At 47.5% G+C, this 23368-nt stretch overlaps 1 protein-coding gene across 6 annotated transcripts in view; it reads right to left on the reverse strand.

Moving 5' to 3' along the window:
* Positions 1 to 1816: 1816 nt before the first annotated feature.
* SEPTIN3 (septin 3) overlaps positions 1817 to 23368 on the reverse strand; it is a 33572-nt gene continuing 12020 nt past the window's right edge. For 3 of the 6 annotated variants that reach the window (XM_075935772.2, XM_075935774.2, XM_075935781.2), the window contains 9 exons: positions 12799 to 12993; positions 12039 to 12167; positions 10471 to 10552; positions 9095 to 9232; positions 8554 to 8671; positions 7553 to 7648; positions 6524 to 6623; positions 5832 to 5883; positions 1819 to 4096 (listed from right to left, as the gene is read on the reverse strand). In XM_075935772.2, the coding sequence (XP_075791887.2) occupies positions 3961 to 4096; positions 5832 to 5883; positions 6524 to 6623; positions 7553 to 7648; positions 8554 to 8671; positions 9095 to 9232; positions 10471 to 10552; positions 12039 to 12167; positions 12799 to 12993 (1046 nt within the window). In that variant the 3' untranslated portion in view covers positions 1819 to 3960. Of the gene's footprint in view, positions 4097 to 5831; positions 5884 to 6523; positions 6624 to 7552; positions 7649 to 8553; positions 8672 to 9094; positions 9233 to 10470; positions 10553 to 12038; positions 12168 to 12798; positions 12994 to 23368 lie in introns of all 6 variants that reach the window. The other 3 variants (XM_075935775.2, XM_075935777.2, XM_075935783.2) reach the window with 3 other exon arrangements.

The raw sequence follows: 23368 nt of genomic DNA on the forward strand, positions 1-23368 counted from the left end.
AAGGCTTATGCCCTGGATTAGTCTGCGAATGGCTGGATGGACAGAAGCTCTCCAGAAGATGTTTTCACCTTCCATTAGGGCTGGGAACAGCTAATATGGATTGATGCAGGAGAGGCCTTTGCCTAGGTCTGAAAATGTCTGGCCCAGATGGAAGGACAGGAGCAGCAATATGGCTCGGCCCATTGCAGTGGAGCTGGGAGGAGCAGGTATGGACAGAAGGAACAGAGCATGGCTGAGGGGGCCTTATGATGTTGAAAATGGCTGATCTGTATGGATAGAGGAGCAATGCTGAAGAGCCCTTTGCCCTGCAGTGACAGCCCTGGCTAACACCATGGACACAGCGCAGGTGGCTCTGGCACAGCTCTGCTAAAGCAGGGCACTTCTGGAGCGCTCCCTGCTTTTCCAGTCCTGGGCTTCCTGCAGTTCTGCCAGCAAACCACCACTTGTACTGCAACATTCCCTGCTGCGACAGGGTGGAGATCCACACCCACAGCTCTTCCAGAGCACCTCAGTCCTGACCTGCAACCTGCTCTGCTAGTTGCTCTGCAGGATGACTCAGCTCTCTAACCTTCTCACGTGAGCAGCCGTGTGGAACCTTAGAGATTAACAAACTTATTAGGCCATGAGCTTTCATGTGACTTTCTGCTCTTCTAGTACTAATAGATGGCCACTAATCACGGGACAGGCATCCTCCTGGGTGCAGACAAAGATCTCCAAACTCATTGCAGTTGTGACTTAGGTTGGACTGACTCCGGCATCTCTCTGCCATCCCTGTCAGTCTGGCTGTGTTCTGAACAGCTGAGCTAGATAGTGGAATGTTTTGTCTCTACAGGTAAAAAATGCAAAGTAGAGGCCTTAGTGTTAAGAAAACTGGTATCATTATTCAGTAACTACACTCACTGTGACAGGATGGGAATACCCCCCACTAGAATGGGAGGGGTGAAAACCTTGTGGGCAGAGAAAGTCCTGCTCCTTCAAGCAGACTGGGCATGCTCCAAGTGCTGGGCCAGTATAAAGGCCAGGAGCAGCTCCGTCTGGGCTGGCCAGTGAAGGGGAAGGTTCTCGAGATGGAACTCCAGCACTGATACAGCCTGCAGTCCAGATAGAGGGAGCTGAAGGGCCTGGAGATAGCGATTGCTCTACCCCTGCGGAGACCCAGGGAGAAACCACAGCCGGGGGACTGGGAGACCCAACGGCTATGTGGGTTGATGCCCCAATGAGACTGGTAGGAGGTGACCCGGGGAGGGTGCAGGAGCTGCCCCTCCCACCCAGGTATTCTTGGAGTGTTTTGGCCAAAGTCCCTGCCAAGAGTGAGCGGTAGGCAACCACTATGCTCATAAGGCCCTGGGCCAGGACCCAGTGGAGCAGGATGGGCCTGGGTCCCCCTGCCAGGGGCAAATTCCTGCCTCATTGACTCTGGCCATTGGGCCCTACTGCCCCGAAACCAGGGGCACTCATTGACTCTGGTTATTAGGCCCTACTACCCTGAGGTCAAGGACACTTAGGGTATGTCTACACTACCACCCTAGTTCGAACTAGGATGATTAATGTAGGCAATCAAAGTTGCAAATGAAGCCCGGAATTTAAATATCCCGGGCTTCATTTGCATCTTGCCGGGCGCCACCATTTTTAAAGCCCCAGTAGTTTGGACTCCGTGCCCGCGGCTACACGCGGCACGGAGTGGGTAGTTCGAATTAGGCTTTCTAATTCGAACTACCGTTACACCGAGGCTTTAAAAATGGTGGCGCCTGGCAAGATGCAAATGAAGCCCGGGATATTTAAATCCCGGGCTTCATTTGCAACTTCGATTGCCTACATTAACCACCCTAGTTCGAACTAGGGTGGTAGTGTAGACATACCCTTATTGACTTCGTCCAGTAGGCCGTTAGCCCTGCGAATCGGACTACTTATGGATTGAGAGTTACACATGGGGCAAGTGAGTTACGGACTAGCAAGTTGGCCCTGGGGCCAGTGACCAATGAAGCGGCAACTGTACTTTGGAATAGCCATATGCTGGGGCGGGCATATACCGCCACATTCACCCCTAATCAAGTCTCCGGCTCAGTGCTTGAGAGAGACAAGTCCCTTCATCAAATACCAGGCCATCTCCTGGAGGATCAGAAGGTGGAACTGATAAAGCAGTCACTATTCATATGGGGAAGCTGTGCAGAGACTGTGTGTTTGTTTGGCACCTGGAGAAGGACACAGCTGTGACTGGGGAGGGAAAATGGATCCCTAGTGCCAAAAACCCAGGGGATTAAAAAGCGTTTCTTTACAAGGCAATTAAATAAGATAACAACTTTATCTCTCTACAATGCCCACATGCCATCCCAAAGGGCCCAGAAGCACAGGAGAGGTTCTGAGTCCTGGGGTAAACCAGCAGAAAGGTTCTCAGTGTGGAAAGTCTACCTGGAACATCACAAGGTATCCACAGTTCCTAATTGCTCAAAGGCTAGTATCCAGCACTACCTCAAAAGCAGGCGGCCCTGGCCAGGGGGGCAAGGGTCACGTGAATTCTTCTCTCCTCTTTCCCTACCAGCAGAACCCTTTGCAATGGATAAAGGGACCCCATGATGTTTCCCAACTGAATGGAGAGCTGTTCTTGTATGGAAACTCATTCCAGTCTTGGGAAACATGATTTCCTCTCTGCTACCGATGTCCCGTTTCCCTTCTCATTCACTGTCCCTTTGCATATATGTCTCCCCCTCTGGCCTTTGCACGCCTGACTCTGCAAGGAGCCTACTCTACTTGTGGATCATATGCAAGAGGCATTCACAAGTGCAGGGGGTGCAGGGCCTGCCTCTGTGCTGTGTATGTTGCCCCACAGTGGGAAGGGAAGAGAGAGCTGTGATCTGGACCATTCTCCTCACCCTTTGCACTGGCTTGCAAAGTGGACTGAGCACATTGGGGTCCCTAGAAGTACCCTAGAAGTACCCTGAAGTACTCTAGAAGATGGGGCAGCCTACCCCGACCCGCTGCCTGCTGGGACAGGGAGACCCCCCCCCCCCGCCAATCCCAGACCAGTGGCTACATGCTCCCATTTGGCCCTGAGTAAAAACCTTAGGATTCATCCCTCAATGAGTGTTCTTGTTTTTTTATCATCATCTCTCCCCTCTCAGACACCTGTGGTGGGAAGGTAAAACAACAGCTTCCAGATCTGACACAATGAAACACTAAGGTCCAAGATCTAATCTGCACTCACCCTCTACCTCCACCGATGCTCCCGATTAGTACACAGACTAGAAAATATGCTCTCATCCCAGCCACAATTTTCCACTAATTCTCCCCCACTCTCTTTTTTACCTGGCCCCTGGGAGAAATGGGTATATGACATAGCCACCTATCATTCCCCTAAGTCAACCTCCTACCTTCCCCTCCATACCAGGAAACTCCATTCACATGAAGAGGTTCTCTGACACCACCACCATTCTGAAGACACTGTGCTCATTGAACTTTGTCTGTCTGTCCTTGGAGTCTTTCTATGCTTTTCAAATGACAAACACAGAACCAAGTCATTCCCCCTGCAAGCCCTTAAACAGCCGTGAAAGTAACTTACAATTTCTTACAGGTACTGTCCTATTGCAACCCAGGTTCCTGCCAGCTTTTTGAATAGTTCCCTGCTGTTTTTGCCACAGCTCAGCCAGCTCTTGTAGGAGCTGCACCTGCTTACTTTCACTTCTGCCCCCAAGCCCTAGCAATCAAATCTCCCAGCATTCCCTCTGCTACTTCCCACAACGAGAACGTGCAACAAAACCACAGAACACGAGAAGGGAAGACAACAGACAGCCTGCTGGGCAAAAAACAAGAATGACAACATTCTAGGAAGGAGAAAGGAAATGCCCCTGCCCCTTCTCCCGTACACACACACAGAGGATGTGCCACATGCTTTGAAGACAGGCCTACAGTAAAGTCGAGGGTGACTGGGGCGGGTTGCAATATCCAGACAGTGGGAGGAGTAATTCACAGATTACTTTCATGGTTTTCCTCTGTCTCAGCGGTCACTGGGGGAAGTCCCCCGTTGTCATTCAGCCGCTTGGCCCTGTACGTCTCATAGTGGATGTTGTGTGTCACTTCTTTTAGGTCTTGGAGGTGGGTCCTAAGGGAGACAGAAGGAGGGTAAGAAAAATAATCTATTAGCAACTGGCTCACTGTTATTATTATTATTTTTTTAATTTCCTAAGCTGTCTGAGACAATTCCCCCAGTCTGGCAGGCCAATGAACAGGGCATTCATTCTTTATGGAGGCCATGGCATAATACATTAGCCCAGGGGTGGGGAACCTCAGGCCCAGGGGCCGGATGCAGCCCCCAGCTTGCTGGGATCTGGCTCTTCCCCCCCCCCCCCCGCCGCGCTGGGATCTGGCTCTCACCCCCCCCCCCCCGCCGCATTGGGGAGCTTGTGCTGGTGCACCAATCCTCCCACCTCCCCATTGTGGGGCTGAAGCACACAAAATCTACTAGGCTGCCCCCACTAGGTTCTGGTGTGGGAGGGGAATATGAGGAGTGTCTTTCTACATCTTTATTACTTTTCTCCTCAGCTGAGAGCCACATTAGAGAAGGTTTGTTTTTCTTCTCGCTTCTGTGTGGCCCCCGACTGATTTTTCTGGTGGTCAGTGGCCCCTGACCCATAAAAGGTTTCCCACCCCTGCATTAGACAATTGAAACTGCATCAGTCAGCAAAATAAAATTAGCACCCAGGACATGTCATGCTGGCTCAGATATTTGGCCTTGCCAGTGCAGTGCAGTGTGCAATGGTCCATTCAGTCAGCTATTCCGCTTCCTGCTGTACCAGTTAAAATATCTGATTGATCACGTCTTACAACAGTGGCTAGTACGTGCTGCGTCAAAGAAGATAAAACTTCCTCAAAGCAATTGGCCAGTTATGCACTGAAGCTCACAGTAAATGTGCTACCAGCACCAGCCTTCCCAGCTCCTCCCAACCAGTCACTAGCCACCAGAAAACATTTGGACTTTAGCCATCATTGTTTAATGACAACCTTTCATGGAAAGATTAGGGGAAGCACAACAGTGACAGACAGGCGGTGCCAACATTAGATATTTGTTGTGCAGGCCAAAAAATAAAGTATTGTGAGGTCACTGTGACACAGTCACAATCTGACATTTCATCACACCCAGAGGCTAAAATACCACAACAACAGGCAGTGCACTGGGACTGGTTTTTAACTTCAATGTGTATTTACATTGGGCTTCTTTGAAAACCTAGCTTGTTCCTAGGACACACGGATTGCCTTCAAACTATGGGACTTGCCCACAGAATTTAGGACAGATGTCCGGTCCCCTGAGAGGGCTTCTATCCACACATAAACTTGGGAGAAGGTGGACTGGAGATGGGGGATCTGGAGATTTTTATCCCTTGGTCACCAGTTTTAATTCATCTCCCAATCAGGAGGATTATACGGGCTGGGACTTAGGAATGGGTTGAAGAATCTTTCCCCCTTTGTCACTGATTCTAACCCAGCTCTAGGTGTTCCCATCTATTGTGTGTATGTAGAGTGGGGCATAGGGGAGGGTGTCACCCGAGTTCTTTGTCACATAGGCCAGCCACCATCACAACTTAACCCCTTGTTGGCATAGCAATTATAAGCATTAAAGATTAACTAGGTTGCCCTGCCCATTTATTAAAATAAAATTGTTCCCTATAGTATTCAGCCCAACTTTGATTGTCTGAAGAAATGTGACTTTTATCCCTTCCCTTGGAGACTATTCCGTTATCATGGCTCTCGTCACTAGGAAATTTTATCAGAAAGTCCGTTCAGTAAGTACTGTAGCCCATCTCATCAGGAATAAACGATTGCTTAACCGCTGACCTCACCTGATGACAAAGTCTCGAAGTAGCGCAAATTCGCAGTGACTGAGGTTTTCCACTGTAAACAGAGAAAGTTGGGGAGTGTGGTGTTACAAAAACCTTCCTTAGTACAGCTCCTGGGGCGGGTGTCAAGGTGGTGGGCAAATGGACACAGATTTTATAGTTCAAACAGCACATGGAGGCATGTGTGGCCAGGGGCGGCCTGTGACTATAGGCCGACTCAGTCGTCGCCTAGGGCGCCGCCTTCAATGGCGCCAGATGATGACGTCATGGGGCGCCCGGGGCACCCAATGATGATGTCACTCCATTGACGGCCATGCAGGCAGGGGTGCCGATCACACGTTCTGCCAGGGGCGCCAGCCTGCCTCGGGCCACTCCTGTGTGTGGCTCACATGCAGTCCATTGGGATTTGTCAAGTCTTAAAACCACGAGGAAGGTTTCAGTTGAAAAATAAGGTGACCTCACAGGCCTCAATTTGACATCTCCCACATTCTAAAGTGGCAGCAGACCCCAGCCAGTTGGCAATGCCACAGTGGTAGTGCCAATTCCCCTTAGTAGAGGTACTTGAAAATATCTTTTTTTTTTTAATTATGAAAATATAATTGCAGGTGTGGGGGACATGGTCTGCATTGTACCTGGAGCTTCAAGTGCCTGAGCCTAGGTGGATACATCCATCTCGAAAAGACGGATCTGTTTACCTTCAATGACGCCCCAAGGAGTTTTCCTGCCCAGGATTCTTTTGCCATTTACTTGGTATTCCTTGTCACTGCCCACCACTGCAAACGGCATGCTCTCCTGCTGGAGAGAGACAAGTAGACAGGCCTAATCAATCTGCTTCTCTAGGCACTGGACAATAATGAGATATGGGCAGCAGTATTCCTACTTTGTCTCCGCCCTTCCCCGTGTTACCCTCCTCCCTGCAGCATACAGCCTTCGGCGGGGCAAGAGGCACTCATTGCCACTGACAATCCAGTGACTGGCCGCAGCAAAATCTGACACTATCCCTAGACAGTTGTTTACACCTGTTGCCATAGCCGAGCCGGCTGTGATTCCCAATGATTCAGTGGGTTCCATGGGTTATTTTCCATCAACATTACAAACAAACAAAAATCAAATTCTGCAAAGCCTAAGCATATACAAAGTCCTGAAAATAGCTGATTTTGGACAGCTACATAAAGCTCAAAAATTGCTAAAAATCCCCCCTCCCCCCAAATAAAATGAATAAGCCCCCAAAAGGAAAAGCCCTACATTTCTTCGACCCATGTTCCAAGGCTGGTCTGCAGAGATCCCCAGCATTTGTACAGGAGATGGGTGATTGACGAGAAGGAGAAATACAATCCAAGTTTTACTTAGGAGACTACCAGCAATAAGAGTTTGAGGGGTCAAGCAGAGAACAAGCTGGGTCTTAAATAGCAACAGCTCACATGGGAAGCTCCCAGCCCAAACCCAATTTCCAGCAACATGAAGTGAAAACAAACAGACCTCGTAAATTCAGCAATCACAGCACTCTGGGGTGACAATGAATGGAGACAATGCAAATTTAATTAGGATAAAAGATCCCATCCTCCCTACTGGGGATACAAACAGTAATCATACTACTTTGCATTATAGCATATTTCATCCAAGGATCTCAAAGCATTTTGAAAACTAGAGTGATTTGTCTCCATTCTGCACTTAGTGAAATCTACCCATGCCTCAGTGCTCTTTCATGAGACGGTGGGTCCTACCCTGATTTTGTCATTCTCTGTTTTATCTTCCAGGTCCTCATCAAACTCTTTCTGGGGGTAAAACTCGATCCCATTCACCTCCAATTCTTTGCGCACCTGGGCAGGGAAACATTGGAAAGTGAAAAGTAATTCAAGCATTGAATTATGGCAGACAGCGGGATGCAGTAGTAGAATATTGCTGCTCCAACAGTCTCTGGGGAAGATTCCTGCAAGGAATAATGGAGGAATGTGTGATACAGCTGTGACACACAGCAGTGTGGGCAAAAGATTGGACTTTATTCACTGGACCCAGCAGTTAGAGCCATGAAGGATTAAATAACCCAGGAGTAGGCCAGGGGTCAGCAGAAAGATGTCTTGGCAGGTCACAGGTGTGAAACTCTTGCCGCAGTGATGAGAGAGGCCCTGTGAGAGACTTGCACATGAAAATAGCTGCTCTTTCAGGATACTTGCACTCTGTTCATTAGTTTACGCTCCCGACGTGTTCTCCAGTCTGCGCTGAGCAGTGGGGTTCACTAGCACAGATACATGACAATGTCAGTGATGACCCACTGTGGGCACATGTTTTATGAAGGCTCATTTAAAGGGCATGCACATTTTGGAAAGGCCATATTGTAAGGAATGCACAGTGACCTGGGACAGAGCTGAATTGCTGTGATTTCCTACCCGCTGGAAAAATGGCCTTCCCCATATTAGTCCAAATGATTTAGGCAACTGTCTGCCAGATGAGCACGCCCAGATCCATGTCCCACATTGATGCAGTGCCAGGTCCTATTTTAAGGTCACATGTAGCTGGATTCTATCTGGGGAGAAGAATCCAATATTGATCTACTGCATGGCAGCAGCTGAGTGCTGATCTGAGCCATGAAGGGAAATGGCAGAATAGTGGAGTGGTCAAACCAGTATAATCCCCATCTGAAGGATACAGCCCACCACTCCCATCTTCCTGCTGGGACAGGGGAGGATGAATAAGCATCAGTCCATGCAGGCTTGGTGGTACTCACCCTTTGTTTGAACTCGGTCTTCTCTTCCAGGGTCATGGTGTCTGCCTTGGCAATAACAGGGATGATATTTACTACTTTGCTGAGATGTTTCATGAACTCTAGGTCCAAAGGTCGCAAGCTGCAGGCAGGAAAAAGGAGTCAGTGAGAGCCTTTTTACCCCGTCGCCTTTAACACTGGCTCACCTCTCCCCTCTCCCAGAGTCCAGAAGGATAAGGGAGAGTTTGCCTGCATTTCCCCCAAGAGATCTCTCCCATTACCTCTTCTCTTCCTCCCTCCATCCCAGCACAGGAAAGCTAAGCTACAGTGGGAGCCCGGTGCATGACCCATGGTGGGAGAGATGAAAGAGGCAGAGTGGAACATAAAGGGAAGTGCTGAACGGATTAGGATACATGGGAGAGACTTGTGGAGGACACTAGAGGGAGCAGTGAGCTACATATGACTGAACCATAGGGGGAGCTAAAATAGAGGCCCCATGAGATGAGACAGGACGCAAGTAAGCAATCCGTGGGAGAGAGGAAGCAACTGGCAGCGGGGTACGTACGAGTGACCCGTGGGGGAGATGAAGTAGAGGCAGCAGTGGACTCGCGTGTCTGGAATTCGCTTCTTCCTTGCGATATTCACTTCCTCTTTTAGGAATTTCTCATATTGCTCGTTGATGTATTTCTCAATGGGCTCCCAGCTGTGGAGGTCAGAGACAAAGAGAGAGAGGCACATTCAGGGCTGTCCTTAAGATGTAGGGGGCCCTACGCAGTACTATTAAACTGGTGCCCCTATGACCAGTGGCAGCTGGGAGGGGGACAATTTTTTAGAGAGGTGATGTTATAATCTTCAGCAACACACTAATGAAATAGTCTCAAAACAAATTTTAAACTAATTTTACACTTTAAAACAGGGATAGGAAGAGGCAGGTGGGTGGACATTAAGACCCAGTGGTGTCCCAAATGTTTGGGTGCCCTACAGCTGCATATTCTGTGTATAGGTAAGGACTGTGCAGGGCACCTGACTACCTCATGCTTCATACTCACAGGAGCCAAGAGGGTTTACATTACAGGGTGGAAGGGTGTCATCTAGACTAGCCTAATCACATCCTACCAGGGTTATTGACCAGCAGAGACCCCTGTGGCATGTGTGGAAAGGGGCTGCTGGCAGGGCGTTCTCTGTGAGGGCCCCTGCAACTTTGAAATGTGTTTTGCTCTGATCCAAACCAGGCAGAATGGCTGAATTTTGGGGCGGAGGAAGCAGGGGATTGCAAGCATGGCGCAAACTAATGATAAGGATTTTACATTTCCTGAGCCTCTTTCATTTAGTAGGATCCCAAGCACTTTATAAGCTGTGTAGATAAGAATCACTTCACCTGCCACTCATGTGCAGCCACCTCTAGAGCAGGCAGCTTTACAGCAACACCTCACAAGAGTTTACAGGCCTGATCCAAAGGCTATTAGAGGGGAATAGGATTTTTTCCTTTGCTTTCAGTGGGCTTTGGGTCAGGCCTTAAGGCAGGAAGTGAAGACTGTCACCCCAGGGTGACTTTTAGGGAGGCAGCATGCCATTATCCAGATTGGAGTTTGGCAAGATGTTGCTACTAACACCTTTATTCTCCTCAGATTTACACTCGGATCCATAATGAGTACATGTGTCCTTACGGCCTGTATGAAAGGCAAAACTCTGAGCCACAGAGCACCCGGCCCCATGCTGGGGATTAGTTGAGAACTGATTCAGAAGGAACACCAACATCCCCTCTTGTGGCAATGACTCAGCCTGGGACAGGATAGCCAGTTAGTGAGCTGGTCCTGTGTTCCAGGAGTGGACTGCATATTGGCCCTGCTGGGTGTTGACCTTTTTGTATCCCCAGCCCTATGGGTAAGTCAGCTACCCAAGAGCAAATAGCTGGGGAGATGGGTGGGGACAGACACTCACCAGTTCTCATTGTTGATCTGGTCACCAAATCCAGGGGTGTCAATTACTGTCAGTTTCATCTTGACACCACCTTCTTCAATGACTGTGGAAGGAAGCAGAAAGGGTCTCACAATCCCCTTCCCTCGAGATCAGCCTCTCAGGGTACACTCTTGTGACACTTGTAGGAACGGTAACATTCTGCCCCCTCCATTGCCACAGAAGGAGGAGATTCTGCCTTGGGTCACCCAGGACAATGTGTGCCTCCTTCAGAGCAGCGATTTTGAACCTGGGTCTCCCACTTCCCAGATGAGTGCCCTAACGACCAGGCTACTGGCTAGCCTGGAGTGGGTTAGGGTCTCTCTCTCAGAAATTTCAAGAGATCTCAGTTACATCTTGATGTGGAACAAAACCTTGAATTCTGGTTTTCCCACCAGCCCTAGTAACAGGTCTGTAACAGCACAGTTCTAAGACATCAGCACCTCCTATACTCTTTCAGCCAATAAGCTGTGTGCTTGGGCAGCTCTGTAGGAAAGATCCAGATGCCACCCATCTGATTAGCAGAATGCCCACAGCACCCATAGCCAGCAGCATGTGTTTCCATTGATGGTGCACAACCACACATGCCTCTGTGCACCTAACAAAATTTATTCTGCACATGTGTGATGGATAGGAGGAGTGCTTTCCTTTTCTGAACATCCCAGCATTCAGTAACCATAGGGTTAAACCCAGGTAGCTAGAAAGCATTGGCAGGGAGCCAGGGGAACCAATGAGAAGAAAGTATTGAGATTTGAATTGAAAGGGATACTGCATGCTGTTTTAATTTGTGTGAGTTTAAGCCAGGAGCTGGGGCAACAAGATGAATCGATCCAGGCATGAAATGGGCATGAAAATGGACTGGACCTTGAAGCAGGGATATGTGGATAGATATGGAATGTCTATTTAGACGCAATCAGGTTATTGTCTTTGTTTTGTTGTTTGGTTAAACTTCTCTGTGCCAAGTCCTTGTGCCCCTCCCCCATATGCTGTAACGTTAAGCTCTATCCCAGGGATGAATTTCTCTATGTTTTAATTTGTTCTTTTCTCATTTGCTTTAAAACACTTAGCAAACAAATATGCTTTATCAAGTATATCTTTTTGTTTTGTTAATAAAAACACCTTTTTTTAAGGCTATGATTTGATGCTTGTGTCCTGGAAGGTAATAGGTCTGTGTATGCATACCTAAGTCAGAGAGGTCAGCTATCAGAGATTACAGTTTGTTTTCTTGGGTTTTTTTCAAGCTCTCTTGTGGTAAAAGAGCTTGGGGTGCCTCTCTGGAAGAAGTTCCAAGTGCTTTCTTTCTAGATTCAAGAAAAAAGGGGTTTTGTTACTTGGCGGTGGCAACCTCTCCCCCAGGGTAAGGGAATCTTTGACCTTGGGAGTTTTTTAAAAACAAAAGCCTATAGAGGCAATGTACTTTTTGAGGTCTCTTGTGGGCCCCCACCATCTGCACTCGGAGTGCCAGAGTGGGGAACAGCCTTGACAACATATATGGAAAAAAACAGAAAAAACAATGACTATGGTCCTCAGGATGTACACTTCCTGCCTCTTACCATGCCCAATAGCCTTGATCTCCACTGTCTTAGGGATCTTCTCCTCACGATTCCAGCCGGAAGACTTGCGGCTAACTTGCGATTTGAAGAGGGTATTCACCAGTGTTGATTTACCCAGCCCGCTTTGACCTGAGAAACATAAAGGGGAAGAATGGAGCATTTACCACAACTGTGCTCTGACAACAGGCTCAAGAATTTAAACCCAGGGAATGTGCCAGGTTGGATGTGAGGAATCCCTTGCTCGTCCCTTCAGGGAAATCACAGGGTCAGGAATCAGGGATTTACTAGAACTAGGCTTGGCCTGACACAGACACTGAGTCAGTGGATGCTCCTCTCTGGCCCCTCTCCTCTATGCGAGCAGTGGGTGGGGTTTTGGGGTGATGAGGCTGAGCAAGGGTGGAGCCTCAAGTTGGAGCATGGAAAGAGCCTTGAAGCAAAGAGAACAAGTGGGGGCAGGGCCTCAGAGCAGAGCATGGGTGGACTAATGAGTGGGACCCTGGCCCGGGCACAAGGGTCACAAAGCACTAATCCATCCATGCAGGTGCTCAGTGGGTGCTTGAGCTCTGAGGAACCCCCAGAGTCAGTGCCTACGTGGCCTGATATTAAAGCATCTGTCTTTCACCCATATTCCCAATGATGATCTCCTGTCTCCTTATAACCCCTTGTACCTACGCCTGTGAGGTTGAAGTCAAAGCCCTGCAAAGCTTCTCTCTATGTCCCCCCAAAGGCCCCTTAGGCCTGAATGACCCCTTTTACCTACCCACAACCATGACGTTGAAGTCAAAGCCCGTCTTCATGGTCTTCTTGCGCATCTGCTCAATGATGGTGTCAATCCCAATATAGCCCAGCAGGTTGGAGTTGATGCCAACAGGTTTCATTGGCACCGCTGGCTTTTGCCGAGGCTCCGGCACCAGCTCAGACATAGCTGCCTCGGTCTTGTTGTCTGCTGAACCTGCTGAGCCGGGAGAAAGTGCGGAGAACAGCCATTCAGGCAGCAGCACTGTTAATCTCCCTCTGCCCCTCTCTGGTGCTGGGGGTGGGACTCGGATATTTGTTTCACTGGCTCCTTGCTGGGCATGAGTTAGGTTACAGGTGTGAGCTTTACAGCCCCTACTGGATGGTTAACTTTCAGAGTCTGACTCCATGTTATACACCATTGCATCCTGGGAGCTCCAGGAGAGGTGGGTCCTTAGTGTGTATAGCATGTGCAGCGGGGACCAGAGGGAAAATCTCTGTCTCCTTGCATCTGTGGCCCCAAGACTGGCCCCCTTCCCTTTGACTTAGAAGTGTCCCCAGAATCAGCCCCTTCAACGTCACATTGGAAGCTGGCTCTCAGCAATGCATGTTCGCTCTGTGTTTCCTGCTGCGAGATGGTCTTGTGGGTTTAGCCTGATGGTTTTTAATATGTAGATCTAAATTTTCAAGTGTCTCCTAATTCTGGGTACCCGACAATGAAGGAGACACATTGAAAATGCGGTCCTACTCCTACCTAAAGATAACACCCTCTCTCTGTAGCCACCGCTGCCCTCAGCTGTCATTTAGCCTCTACTGTTCTTGTTCTTCTGAAAAGAGATTGAGACTGTGATTAGAGCAGGGGTGTGAGAATCCAGAAATCCAGCTTCTATTCCTTGCTCATTCACAGACTCTGGGCAAGTCACTTAACCTTTCAGTGCTTCTTCTTCCATCTCTAAGGGGTCACACACTTTGTAGCTTGCATAGGCTCAGCTCACTGCACCCCAGTAACTCCTTGTATCTGTATCTTCCCCCCACAGACTCCCTGTGTCACCCTCTGATCCCCCCTCTATTTCAGGGACTTTCCTTATCCTCCATGGCGACACTGGAGAGCAATTGCTCAGCTGTACCAGTGCAGCTACACCACTGGGCGATCTCCCTTAGAGCCACTGTGTGCCAACAGGAGAGAGCTCCCTTGTCAACATAATGACTCCACTCCCTGCCCCCAGAAAGCCATGGTAGCTATGTTGGCAGGAGACGCTCCACCACTGACATAGAGCTGTCCACACTGGGGCTTATGTTGGTGTAACTTCTGTCAGGAGAAAGTGTTTTTCACACCCCAGAGACGCATGAGTTATCCCAATATGCATGGCTGTGAAGACAGTATTCCCCTTTTTTTCTCTTGTTTATACTGCACTGGGGCAATGGACAGAGCTGAGAGGAGGGGTATGGTTATGCTGAAAGGGGTTAATGGCTGCCATCAGCTAACACAGAGGTTGCTTTTGGTTTTTCTCTTTTTCAACCAAGTCAATAGGATTGTGTGGTCATTGATGCCTAGAACACGCCCAGGGGCAGCCCGTCCATATAGGCGAACTAGGTGGTCACCTAGGGCACCAAGTAAAATGGGGCGCCAAATGGTGGCGCAATATCATTGAGGGGTTTGGAGGTGGGGGTGCCGATTGCGTGGTTCGCCTACGGTGCCAGTTGCTGGCAGCTAGTCTAGGGCCGCCCCTGAACATGCCCTGTTATATGCAGTGTTGTTTTAGCCATGTTGCCCTCAGGCTATGATGGAGACAACGTGAGGAGTTGGTCCAATAACAGATATTACCTCACCTGCTTCTCTCTCTAGCACATTCCTGACACTTGGAAAGCAATTGAATGCAGTAATCCAAATTATCATGATATAGACAGACAGACAGACAGACAGAGAGGTTCAACACTGGGGGCGTTGCAAGTTCAGCTAAAAATGGGGCTAACAGTACTCACCTCACAGGGATGTCTTAAGGCTTCCTTAAGGCATGTCTACACTAGGGAGTTATTGTGAAATAACTCCTATTTCAAAATAACAAGGTGAGTGTCCACACTACCAAGCCTGTCATTTCAAAATAAAGGGCTTGTTATTTTGAAATAATAACTCCCGCTTGTGAAGAGGAATAAACTTATTTCAAAATAGTTATTTCAGGAGTTATTATTTTGAAATAGCTTATTTCGAAATAACTTGGTAGTGTGGAGATAGCCTTAATGTTTGCAAAGCACCTCTGGTGGACCTGAAGTGCCCTGCTGAGTGCCTCAGATGAACGTGAAAATGGAAGTGCAGGGTGTTGTCATTTATTCCCCACCTGCCAACGCGTCTCTCTCAGCCCACACAGCCAGGCAAAGGCACACGGATTTCTCAGATCTGAGCTTGTCCAGGCCCTCCTCATCTCTCTGGGTAACAGTAACCTCTTTCTCCCTGGCCAGCCTGACACCTACATTGTGCCCTTCTGGCCCAATCCAAGACATAGCCACTCTCATCATCTGACCTCAGTACCATCAGCCCTAGAAATGACTGCCCCTCTCACCTACATCTCAGAGTTTCTTCCACACCATCCCCTATACAAGGAACGCCCGCCATGAGCCAGGTCCACAAAACCACTATCTTCTCATGTATAGTGCTCCTGGACACCCACTGGCTGTGTCTAGACTGGCCGGTTTTTCCGGAAAATCAGCCGCTTTTCCGGAAAAACTTGCCAGCTGTCTACACTGGCCTTTGAATTTCCGCAAAAGCACTGACGATCTCATGTAAGATTGTCAGTATTTTTGCGGAAATACTATGCTGCTCCCGTTCGGGCAAAAGTCCTTTTGCGCAAAACTTTTGCGCAAATGGCAATCGGGGCTTTTTTGCGGAAAAGCACGTCTAGATTGGCACGGACGCTTTTCTGCAAAAAATGCTTTTGCGGAAAAGCGTCCGTGCCAATCTAGACGCTCTGTTCCGAAAATGCTTTTAATGGAAAACTTTTCCGTTAAAAGCATTTCCAGAAAATCATGCCAGTCTAGACGTAGCCACTATGTCTGCTATGCCTACAAAGAAAGAAGCTAATGTCTACACTGCAGACTTTTTTTTGGAAAAGTGGCCATTTTTCTGAAAAAAACTTCAATTATGTCCACTCTGCAATCACGTTCTTCTAAAAGAGAATCGAAAGAACAGAGGGGTTTTTCCGACATTGGTAATCCTCTTTCTACGAGGAAGAAGTCTTTTTCTGAAAGAGCTCTTTTGTAAAAAGGGGTGTGTAGACGGGGAAGAGGGAGTTCTTTTGAAAGAAAGGAAAGAGGAAAAAGCACAGGTGTCCTGGTGGCCACTCCATCCATAGTAATCATAGCTTCCATTCAAGAGACCGTCCATTCACTGTGGACGTTATCTTTTGAAAAAGCAGATCACTTTTTCGATGCACTTTTATAGTGTGAACACTCTCTTTTGAAAGAAGACTTTTTTCAGAAGATCTCTTCCGGAAAAGCTTCTTCGGAAAGAAGCCTACAGTCTAGACATAGCCTAACTGACACAATCTCTCTCCCCCACATGTTCCGCGGAAGAGAGCTTGGTAATAGAGAAGTCTCTTCCTGGGTTTCATTTCATCTCCTGTTCTTTTCTTTTATTGGTTGGAAAAAGCTCTGTTTGGGATAGTAAATCATCTGCTTTTCTGAATCACTGATTTGTCGCATGGTAAACTGCTCACATACATGGTGAGAAGGAGGCTGAATGTGGGCACGAAGGGGTATTTGCACACTGAAACTGGAACTGGGAATTGGTATGGGAGGAATGCATAAGGGTTGGATTTGGAAGGGAAGCTGACATGGGGGAATTTGGTTTGTTTATTTTAAAAAACAACTGTAATGATTCTTGTAAGCCAGCGAGGGGCAATCTAGGCTACAGAGTGGACCTTATGAGCAACCCTTCTTCATCGCAACGGGCTGCAAAATTGTCATAACCAGGGCTTGACAAACGGCAGTGAAAACCGCTCGCCAGCCCTGCACTGTGCATGCGCAAGAGCCGCATTGAGCATGCACACACCACCAATGAACGGGGCGCATGGCTGAAATCTACTCACCATGGGCGAGTAGATTGTATAGTTTGTTGAGCCCTGGTCATAACCAAGACAATCTCCTGGGACAGGGTAATTTTGCTAACTTCACTTGCGTACCTAGAATTTGCAGGGTGTGCAGATTGAACCATAGCAGTGCTTTGACTAAGTGCAGAAGGAGCACGTGGTTCTCACTAGGCATGTAAAAGAGTAGCCGAATAGTCGACTACCCAATAAGCCTGGCCTTATCGGGTAGTCAACTTGACTATTCGCATCCCCCCTCCCTCCCGCACTGCCTCTATATCAGAGGTTGCAAGGGTGCAGGAAGCAGAAGCCGGTGCTGGAGGGGAGCCAGCTTAAAAGGAGCCAGCTTAAAACCGTCTCTGCGGTGTGGGGAGGGACAGATAGGGGAGGCAGAGGTGCAGCGGTCAGATCCGGCACAAGCAGCACTGGTAGCTCTTGCTACATTTCAAAGGCAGAGGCCCAGTGGGGATAGAGAGCACCCCCTCCCCTATCTCAACTAATTGAGTAGTTGATGGAAATTCCATCGACTCCTCAATTAGCTGGTTAATCAAAATATTAACATCCCTGGTTCTCACAGTCAGTGTTGTGTGCAATCAGCATACACCTTGCTTCATGTGCCCTTGCTTTACGTGTGTGTCACTTTTGTAATGGATGCAGGGAAAAAAAAACTGCATGAATGGAAACCAGCAGAATCTGGCAACCCTGCATGTGGACAACAGTAAACAAAATATCTTGCAGGCCAAACAAAACCCTGATGGGCTGTATGCGGCCTGTGGGTCACAGGTTGCCCACCTCTGTTGCAAACTGTTGTCCTATCCCACGCTGCTTACATTGTTTGTATAGTTTTGGACTGCTAACTTTTCAGGGAAGGGAGGGTATGTCTACACTAGAAAGTTAGTTCGAACTAACGGACGTTAGTTCGAACTAACTTTCCTATGCGCTACACTAGCGCTCCGCTAGTTCGAATTTGAATCGAACTAGCGGAGCGCTTAGTTCGAACTAGGTAAACCTCATTTTACGAGGACTAACGCCTAGTTCGAACTAGCTAGTTCGAACTAAGGGCTGTGTAGCCCTTTAGTTCGAACTAGTGGGAGGCTAGCCCTCCCCAGGTTTCCCTGGTGGCCACTCTGGCCAACACCAGGGAAACTCTATGCCCCCCTCCCGGCCCCGGACCCCTTAAAGGGGCACGGGCTGGCTACGGTGCCCGTGCCAGGTGCAAGCCTGCCAGCACCCAGCTAGCAGACCCTGCACCTGGCACGGCACAGAGCCACCCACCCGATGCCCCCCAGCCCACCCCCTCTTGCCGGGACCAGGCTGGCGGCTCCCGGGAGCTTGCCCTGGACCGCAAGAGGCGGGCACCTTCCTGGGCTAGTGCGGACATCGTGGACCTCGTCCACGATCTCCGCACTAGGCACAGGAAAGTGGCCGTCTAGGGCAGGAGAGCTGCCAGCCTGGCCACCCAGGACCAGGTGTGCATGAAAATCAAGGGGGTCCACTGAGACCCCCGACACTGAGCCCTGAGCTTACAATGGCCGTACTGGGTCAGACCAAAGGTCCATCTAGCCCAGTAGCCTGTCTGCCAACAGCGGCCAACCCTAGGGACCCTGGAGGGGATGGACCGAAGACAATGACCAAGCCATTTGTCTCGTGCCATCCCTCTCCAGCCTTCCACAAACTTTGGGCAGGGACACCACTCCTACCCTCTGGCTAATAGGACTCCATGGACCCAACCTCCATCACTTTATCTCACTTCTCTTTAAACTCTGTTCTAGTTCTAGCCTTCACAGCCTCCTGCAGCAAGGAGTTCCACAGGTTAACTATTTGCTTTGTCAACAACAACAACTTTCTCTTACTAGTTTGAAGCCTGCTACCCATTCCTTTCCTTTGGTGTCCTCTAGTCCTTCTTTATGGGAACTCAGGAAGAACTTTTCTGAATGCACCCTCTCCACCCAACCCCTGCTTTTAGAGACCTCTATCCTGTCCCCCCTCCGTCTCCTCTTTTCTAAGCTGAACAGTCCCAGTCTCTGTAGCCTCTCTTCATCTGGGACCTGTGCCAAACCCCTGATCATGTTAGTTGCCCTCCCCTCTCCCAGCCTTTCTCTTCCCCTCTCCCACCTCCTTTTCCCAGTCTCCCCCAGTTTTTTTCAATAAAGACAGAGTCAATGTTGGAAGAAACGTTATCTTTATTTTGTACATCAATAAGAAGGGGGGCTAGGGAAGGGCAAGTGGAAGGAGGTGAGGGAGGAATGGGGTACGAGCCCCCGATGGGGAGGACTGGGCTGGCTCTGCGGGCTTCTGGGGGTGGAAGCTCTCCTGCAGCCCCCCAATTACTCCCTCTCCCCAGATGGCAGCCTGCGGAAGTGCAGCCGGGCTGATGGCCGAGTGGTGTGATGTGCCCAGTGTGGGCACTCAGGGCACTCCAAGCCAGAACTTCTTTGCAAGCGGGGCACCCCTGAGAACTGTGTCCGGGGTGGGGGTCGGGACCCTTTAAGCGCAGCCCTCGGCTAGCCTGAGACAGTATCTCCATGCTCTATGTCCTCCTTTTATGCCCTGCCGGCACTGCTTCCGGCCATCATTAAGCCCTGTTCAGAGTCCACTCAATGTGGACTTACTAGTTCGAACTAGCAAAACGCTAGTTCGAACTAGTTTTTAGTTCTAGATGCATTAGTTCGAATTTAGTTCGAATTAACTAATTCGAACTAAGTTAGTTCGAACTAGCGCTGTAGTGTAGACGTACCCGGAGAGTGTTTTCCTTTGCAAAGCACCCAGCACATTGCAGGTACTACTGCAATCTAAATAAATGACAGATTATTCTCTAAAATCAATTCCTCCCATCTCTTGTTTCCCCTGCTCTCCTCTGCCCGGCTACACCCCAGAAAGTTGGCAATCCAAAGTCACAGGTGAGCAGTTTTGTGGTATGACTACTGCTTGGCATGTTGCAGTCACTACTTCTGGAAGAGGAGTTATCTGGTGCCCACACACCATGACATGGGGCCAGAGGCACCAACAACCAACATCATGCAGCAAAAATCAATTTACAGGATAGGAAGGAGTCATGGATAGCCAGGCAGGAATGGATCAAGACAGAGATGATCTGGGAGGAAGAGATGGTCTTTCCCTAATATCTAAGGTTAGTTTGGGATGATTTGTTCTTGATGACTCCTTTAGATGCTTACAAACTTATTGTTAAATAATTTGTTCCAGTATCTTGCCAAGTATTGAAGGTAGGCTGATTGCTCTGTAATTCCTTGGTCCTCTTTGCTCCCCCTTTTAAAAGACAGGAACTATGTTTTCCCTTCCCTTGTCTTCTGGACCTCACCCATCTTCCAGGAGTTAAAAATAATTCCAAGATTGGTTGAGTTAGGACCCCAAGATGCATTTCAGAAGGCTCTGCTGCCTTAAATACATCTAACTCATCTTTTACCTGTTCTTTCCCTAATTTGGCTTGGATGCCTTTCCCCTTGTCATTAATATTAAAGACATATCTGGTCATACCATGATCCTGTACACATCTCAGCTTTTTTGATGCCACCATTTGTTAGCTTTTCCTTCATCACTAAGTAGAGGGCCAACACTTTTCTTTGTCTTTCTTTTAGGCTATGTCTACACTGGCAGCTTCTTGCGCAAGAACAGTTGTTCTTGCACAAAATCTTGCCTGCTGTCTACACTGCACGCGTGTTCTTGTGCAAGTAAATTTACAGTATAGCGTTGTAAAACAGGGCTTCTTCCGGAAGAGTTATTCCTCTCCCCACGAGGAATAAGCCCTCTTGCACAAGAGCTCTTCCACAAAAGGGCAGTGTAGACAAGCAACATGAATTTCTTGAGCAAGAAGCCCCTATGGTTAAAATTGGCCATCAGAGCTTTCTTGTGCAAGAGAGCGTCCACACTGCCATGGATGCTCTTGCGCAAAAGCACATGCCAGTGTAGATGTGCTCTTGTGGAAGACTTTTTGCGCAAGAACTCTTCTGCAAAACAGTTCTTGCGCAAGAAGCTGCCAGTGTATACGTAGCCTTAGTGTATTTAAAGAATCTCTTTAAATACATAAAGACCTTTTATGTTCTTTGCTAAGTGTAAGTTATTTTGTGCCTTAGCCTTTTGTCCTTACATGCTTATGCTATTATTTTGTACTACTCCTCAGCAATTTGTCCATGTTTCCACATTTTGTAGGGTTTTATTTTGATTTTCAATTTATTAAAGAGCTTTTTATTAGGGCTGTTGATTAATCACAGCTAACTCACCCGAATAACTCAAAAAGTTATTTGTGATTAGAAAAATTAATCATGATTAATCATAGTTTTAATAGCACTGTTAAACAACAGAATGCCAATGAAGTTTATTAAATATTTTGGATGTTATTCTACATATTCAAATATATTGATTTCAATTACAACACAGAATACAAAGTGCATAGTGCTCACTTTGTATTATTATTTTGGATTACCAATATTTGCACTGTAAAAATTATAAAGAAAAGAAATAGTACTTTTAATTCTCCTCATACAAGTACTTCAGTGCAATATCTTTGTTGAGAAAGTGCAACTTACAAATGCAGATTTTTGTTGTTACGTAACTGCACTCCAAAACCAAACCATGTCAAACTTTAGAGCCTACAAGTCAACTCAATCCTACTTCCTATTCAACTAAGATAAACAAGTTTGTTTACATTTGTGGGAGATAATGATGTCCATTTCTTATTTAAAATGTCATCTGAAAGAGAGAAAAGGAATCTTCATGGCACTTTTGAAGCTGACATTGCAAGATATTTATGTGCTAGACATGCTAAACATTTGTATGCCCCTTCATGCCTTGGCCATCATTCCAGAGGGCATGCTTCCATGCTGATGATGCTTGTTAAAAAATAGTGCATCAATTAAATTTGTGACTGAACTCCTTGCAGAAGAACTGTATGTCTCCTGTTCTGTTTTACCTGCATTCTGCCATATATTTCATGTTATAACAGTTTTGAATGATGACCCAGCATGTTACTTATTTTAAGAACTTCTTCACTGCAGATTTGACAAAATGCAAAAAAGGTACCAATGTGAGATTTCTAAAGACAGCTACAGCACTCGACCAAAGGTACAAGAAGTCTTAAAAAAGCAACACTCTGATGCAGCAACTAAAAATGAAAATCAACTTTCTGCTGGTGGCATCTGTCTCAGATGATGAAAATGAACATGTGGTGGTTTGCACTGCTTTGAATCATTATCAAGCCGGACCTGTCATCATCATGGACACATGTCCTCTGGAAGGGTGGTTGAGGTATGAAGGGACATATGAATCTTCAGCATATTTGGCACATAAATATGTTAAGATGTTGGCTACCACATGGCCATGCAAACACCTGTTGTCACTTTCAGGTGACATTCTAAACAAGAAGCAAGCAGTATTATGTCCTGCAAATGTAAACAAACTTGTTTATCTGAGAAATAGGCTGAACAAGAAGTAGGACTGAGTGGACTGATATAAACTCTACAGCTTCTGCTTGTTTTATTTTGGAATGCAGTTGTTTTTGTGCATAATTCTACATTTATGGTTCAACTTTTATGATAAAAAGATTACACTACAGTATTTGTATTAGGTGCATTGAAAATGTGATTTCTTTTGTTCTTACAGTACAAATATTTGTAGTAAAAATAAATATAAAGTGAGCACTGTACACTTTGTGTTCTGTGTTGTAACTGAAATAAAAATATTTGAAAATGTAGAAATCTTCCACAAATATTTTAATAAATGGCATTATATTATTGTTTAACAGTGCAAATAATTTCAATTTAATAATTTCAATAATTACAATTCTTCATACCTTTCCTTTTCATTGGGTAGTTTGCAATTTTGCCTTTAATATTGTTTCTTCTAAATATTGCCAGCTCTCTTCAACTCCTTTTTCCCTTGGAAGTTTCCCATGGGACCTTAACTACCAGTTCTCTGAGTTTGTTAAAGGCTTCTTTTTTGAAGTCCATTGTCTTTATCCTGCTCCTCTCACTCATTCCTTTCCTTAGAATAATGAAATCTCTCATTTCATGATCTCTGTCACCCAAATTGCCTTTCATCTTCAGAATCACTACTAATCTGTGATAGAAATGTAGCCGTGTTAGTCTGGGTGTTCTTTCTAATTCTTCCCACATATGTGCAGAATGAATTTTGATGTGTGTACCAATAGGGAAGTGATATGTCACACATCACCTTCATATTGGCACGTATAACAAAATTCATGTGCTGGGGGAGGGCTGAGGGAGTATGGGAGGGGGCTCAGGCCTGGGCAGAGGTTACTGTGAAGGCTCCAGCAGGGGCATGGACTCTTGGGTGGGGCCAGAAATGAGAGGGTTAGAGCTGGAGCAGAGGATTGGGGTTGGGGAGTGAGGGCTCCATCTCGGGGTGTGAGCTCTGGGGAGGGGCCAGGGATGTTGGGTTTGGAGTGCAGGCTGCCCCAGGGCTATGGTGGGGAGAAAGGATTCCCTCTAGCTCTCTCTCCTCATAGCAGCACCTGGGTTGCAGAGAGGGAGGGGGAGGAGA

This window comes from Pelodiscus sinensis, chromosome 1 (assembly GCF_052426305.1).
Source record: "Pelodiscus sinensis isolate ZL-2025 chromosome 1, ASM5242630v1, whole genome shotgun sequence".
NCBI classification, from domain to species: Eukaryota; Metazoa; Chordata; order Testudines; family Trionychidae; genus Pelodiscus; species Pelodiscus sinensis.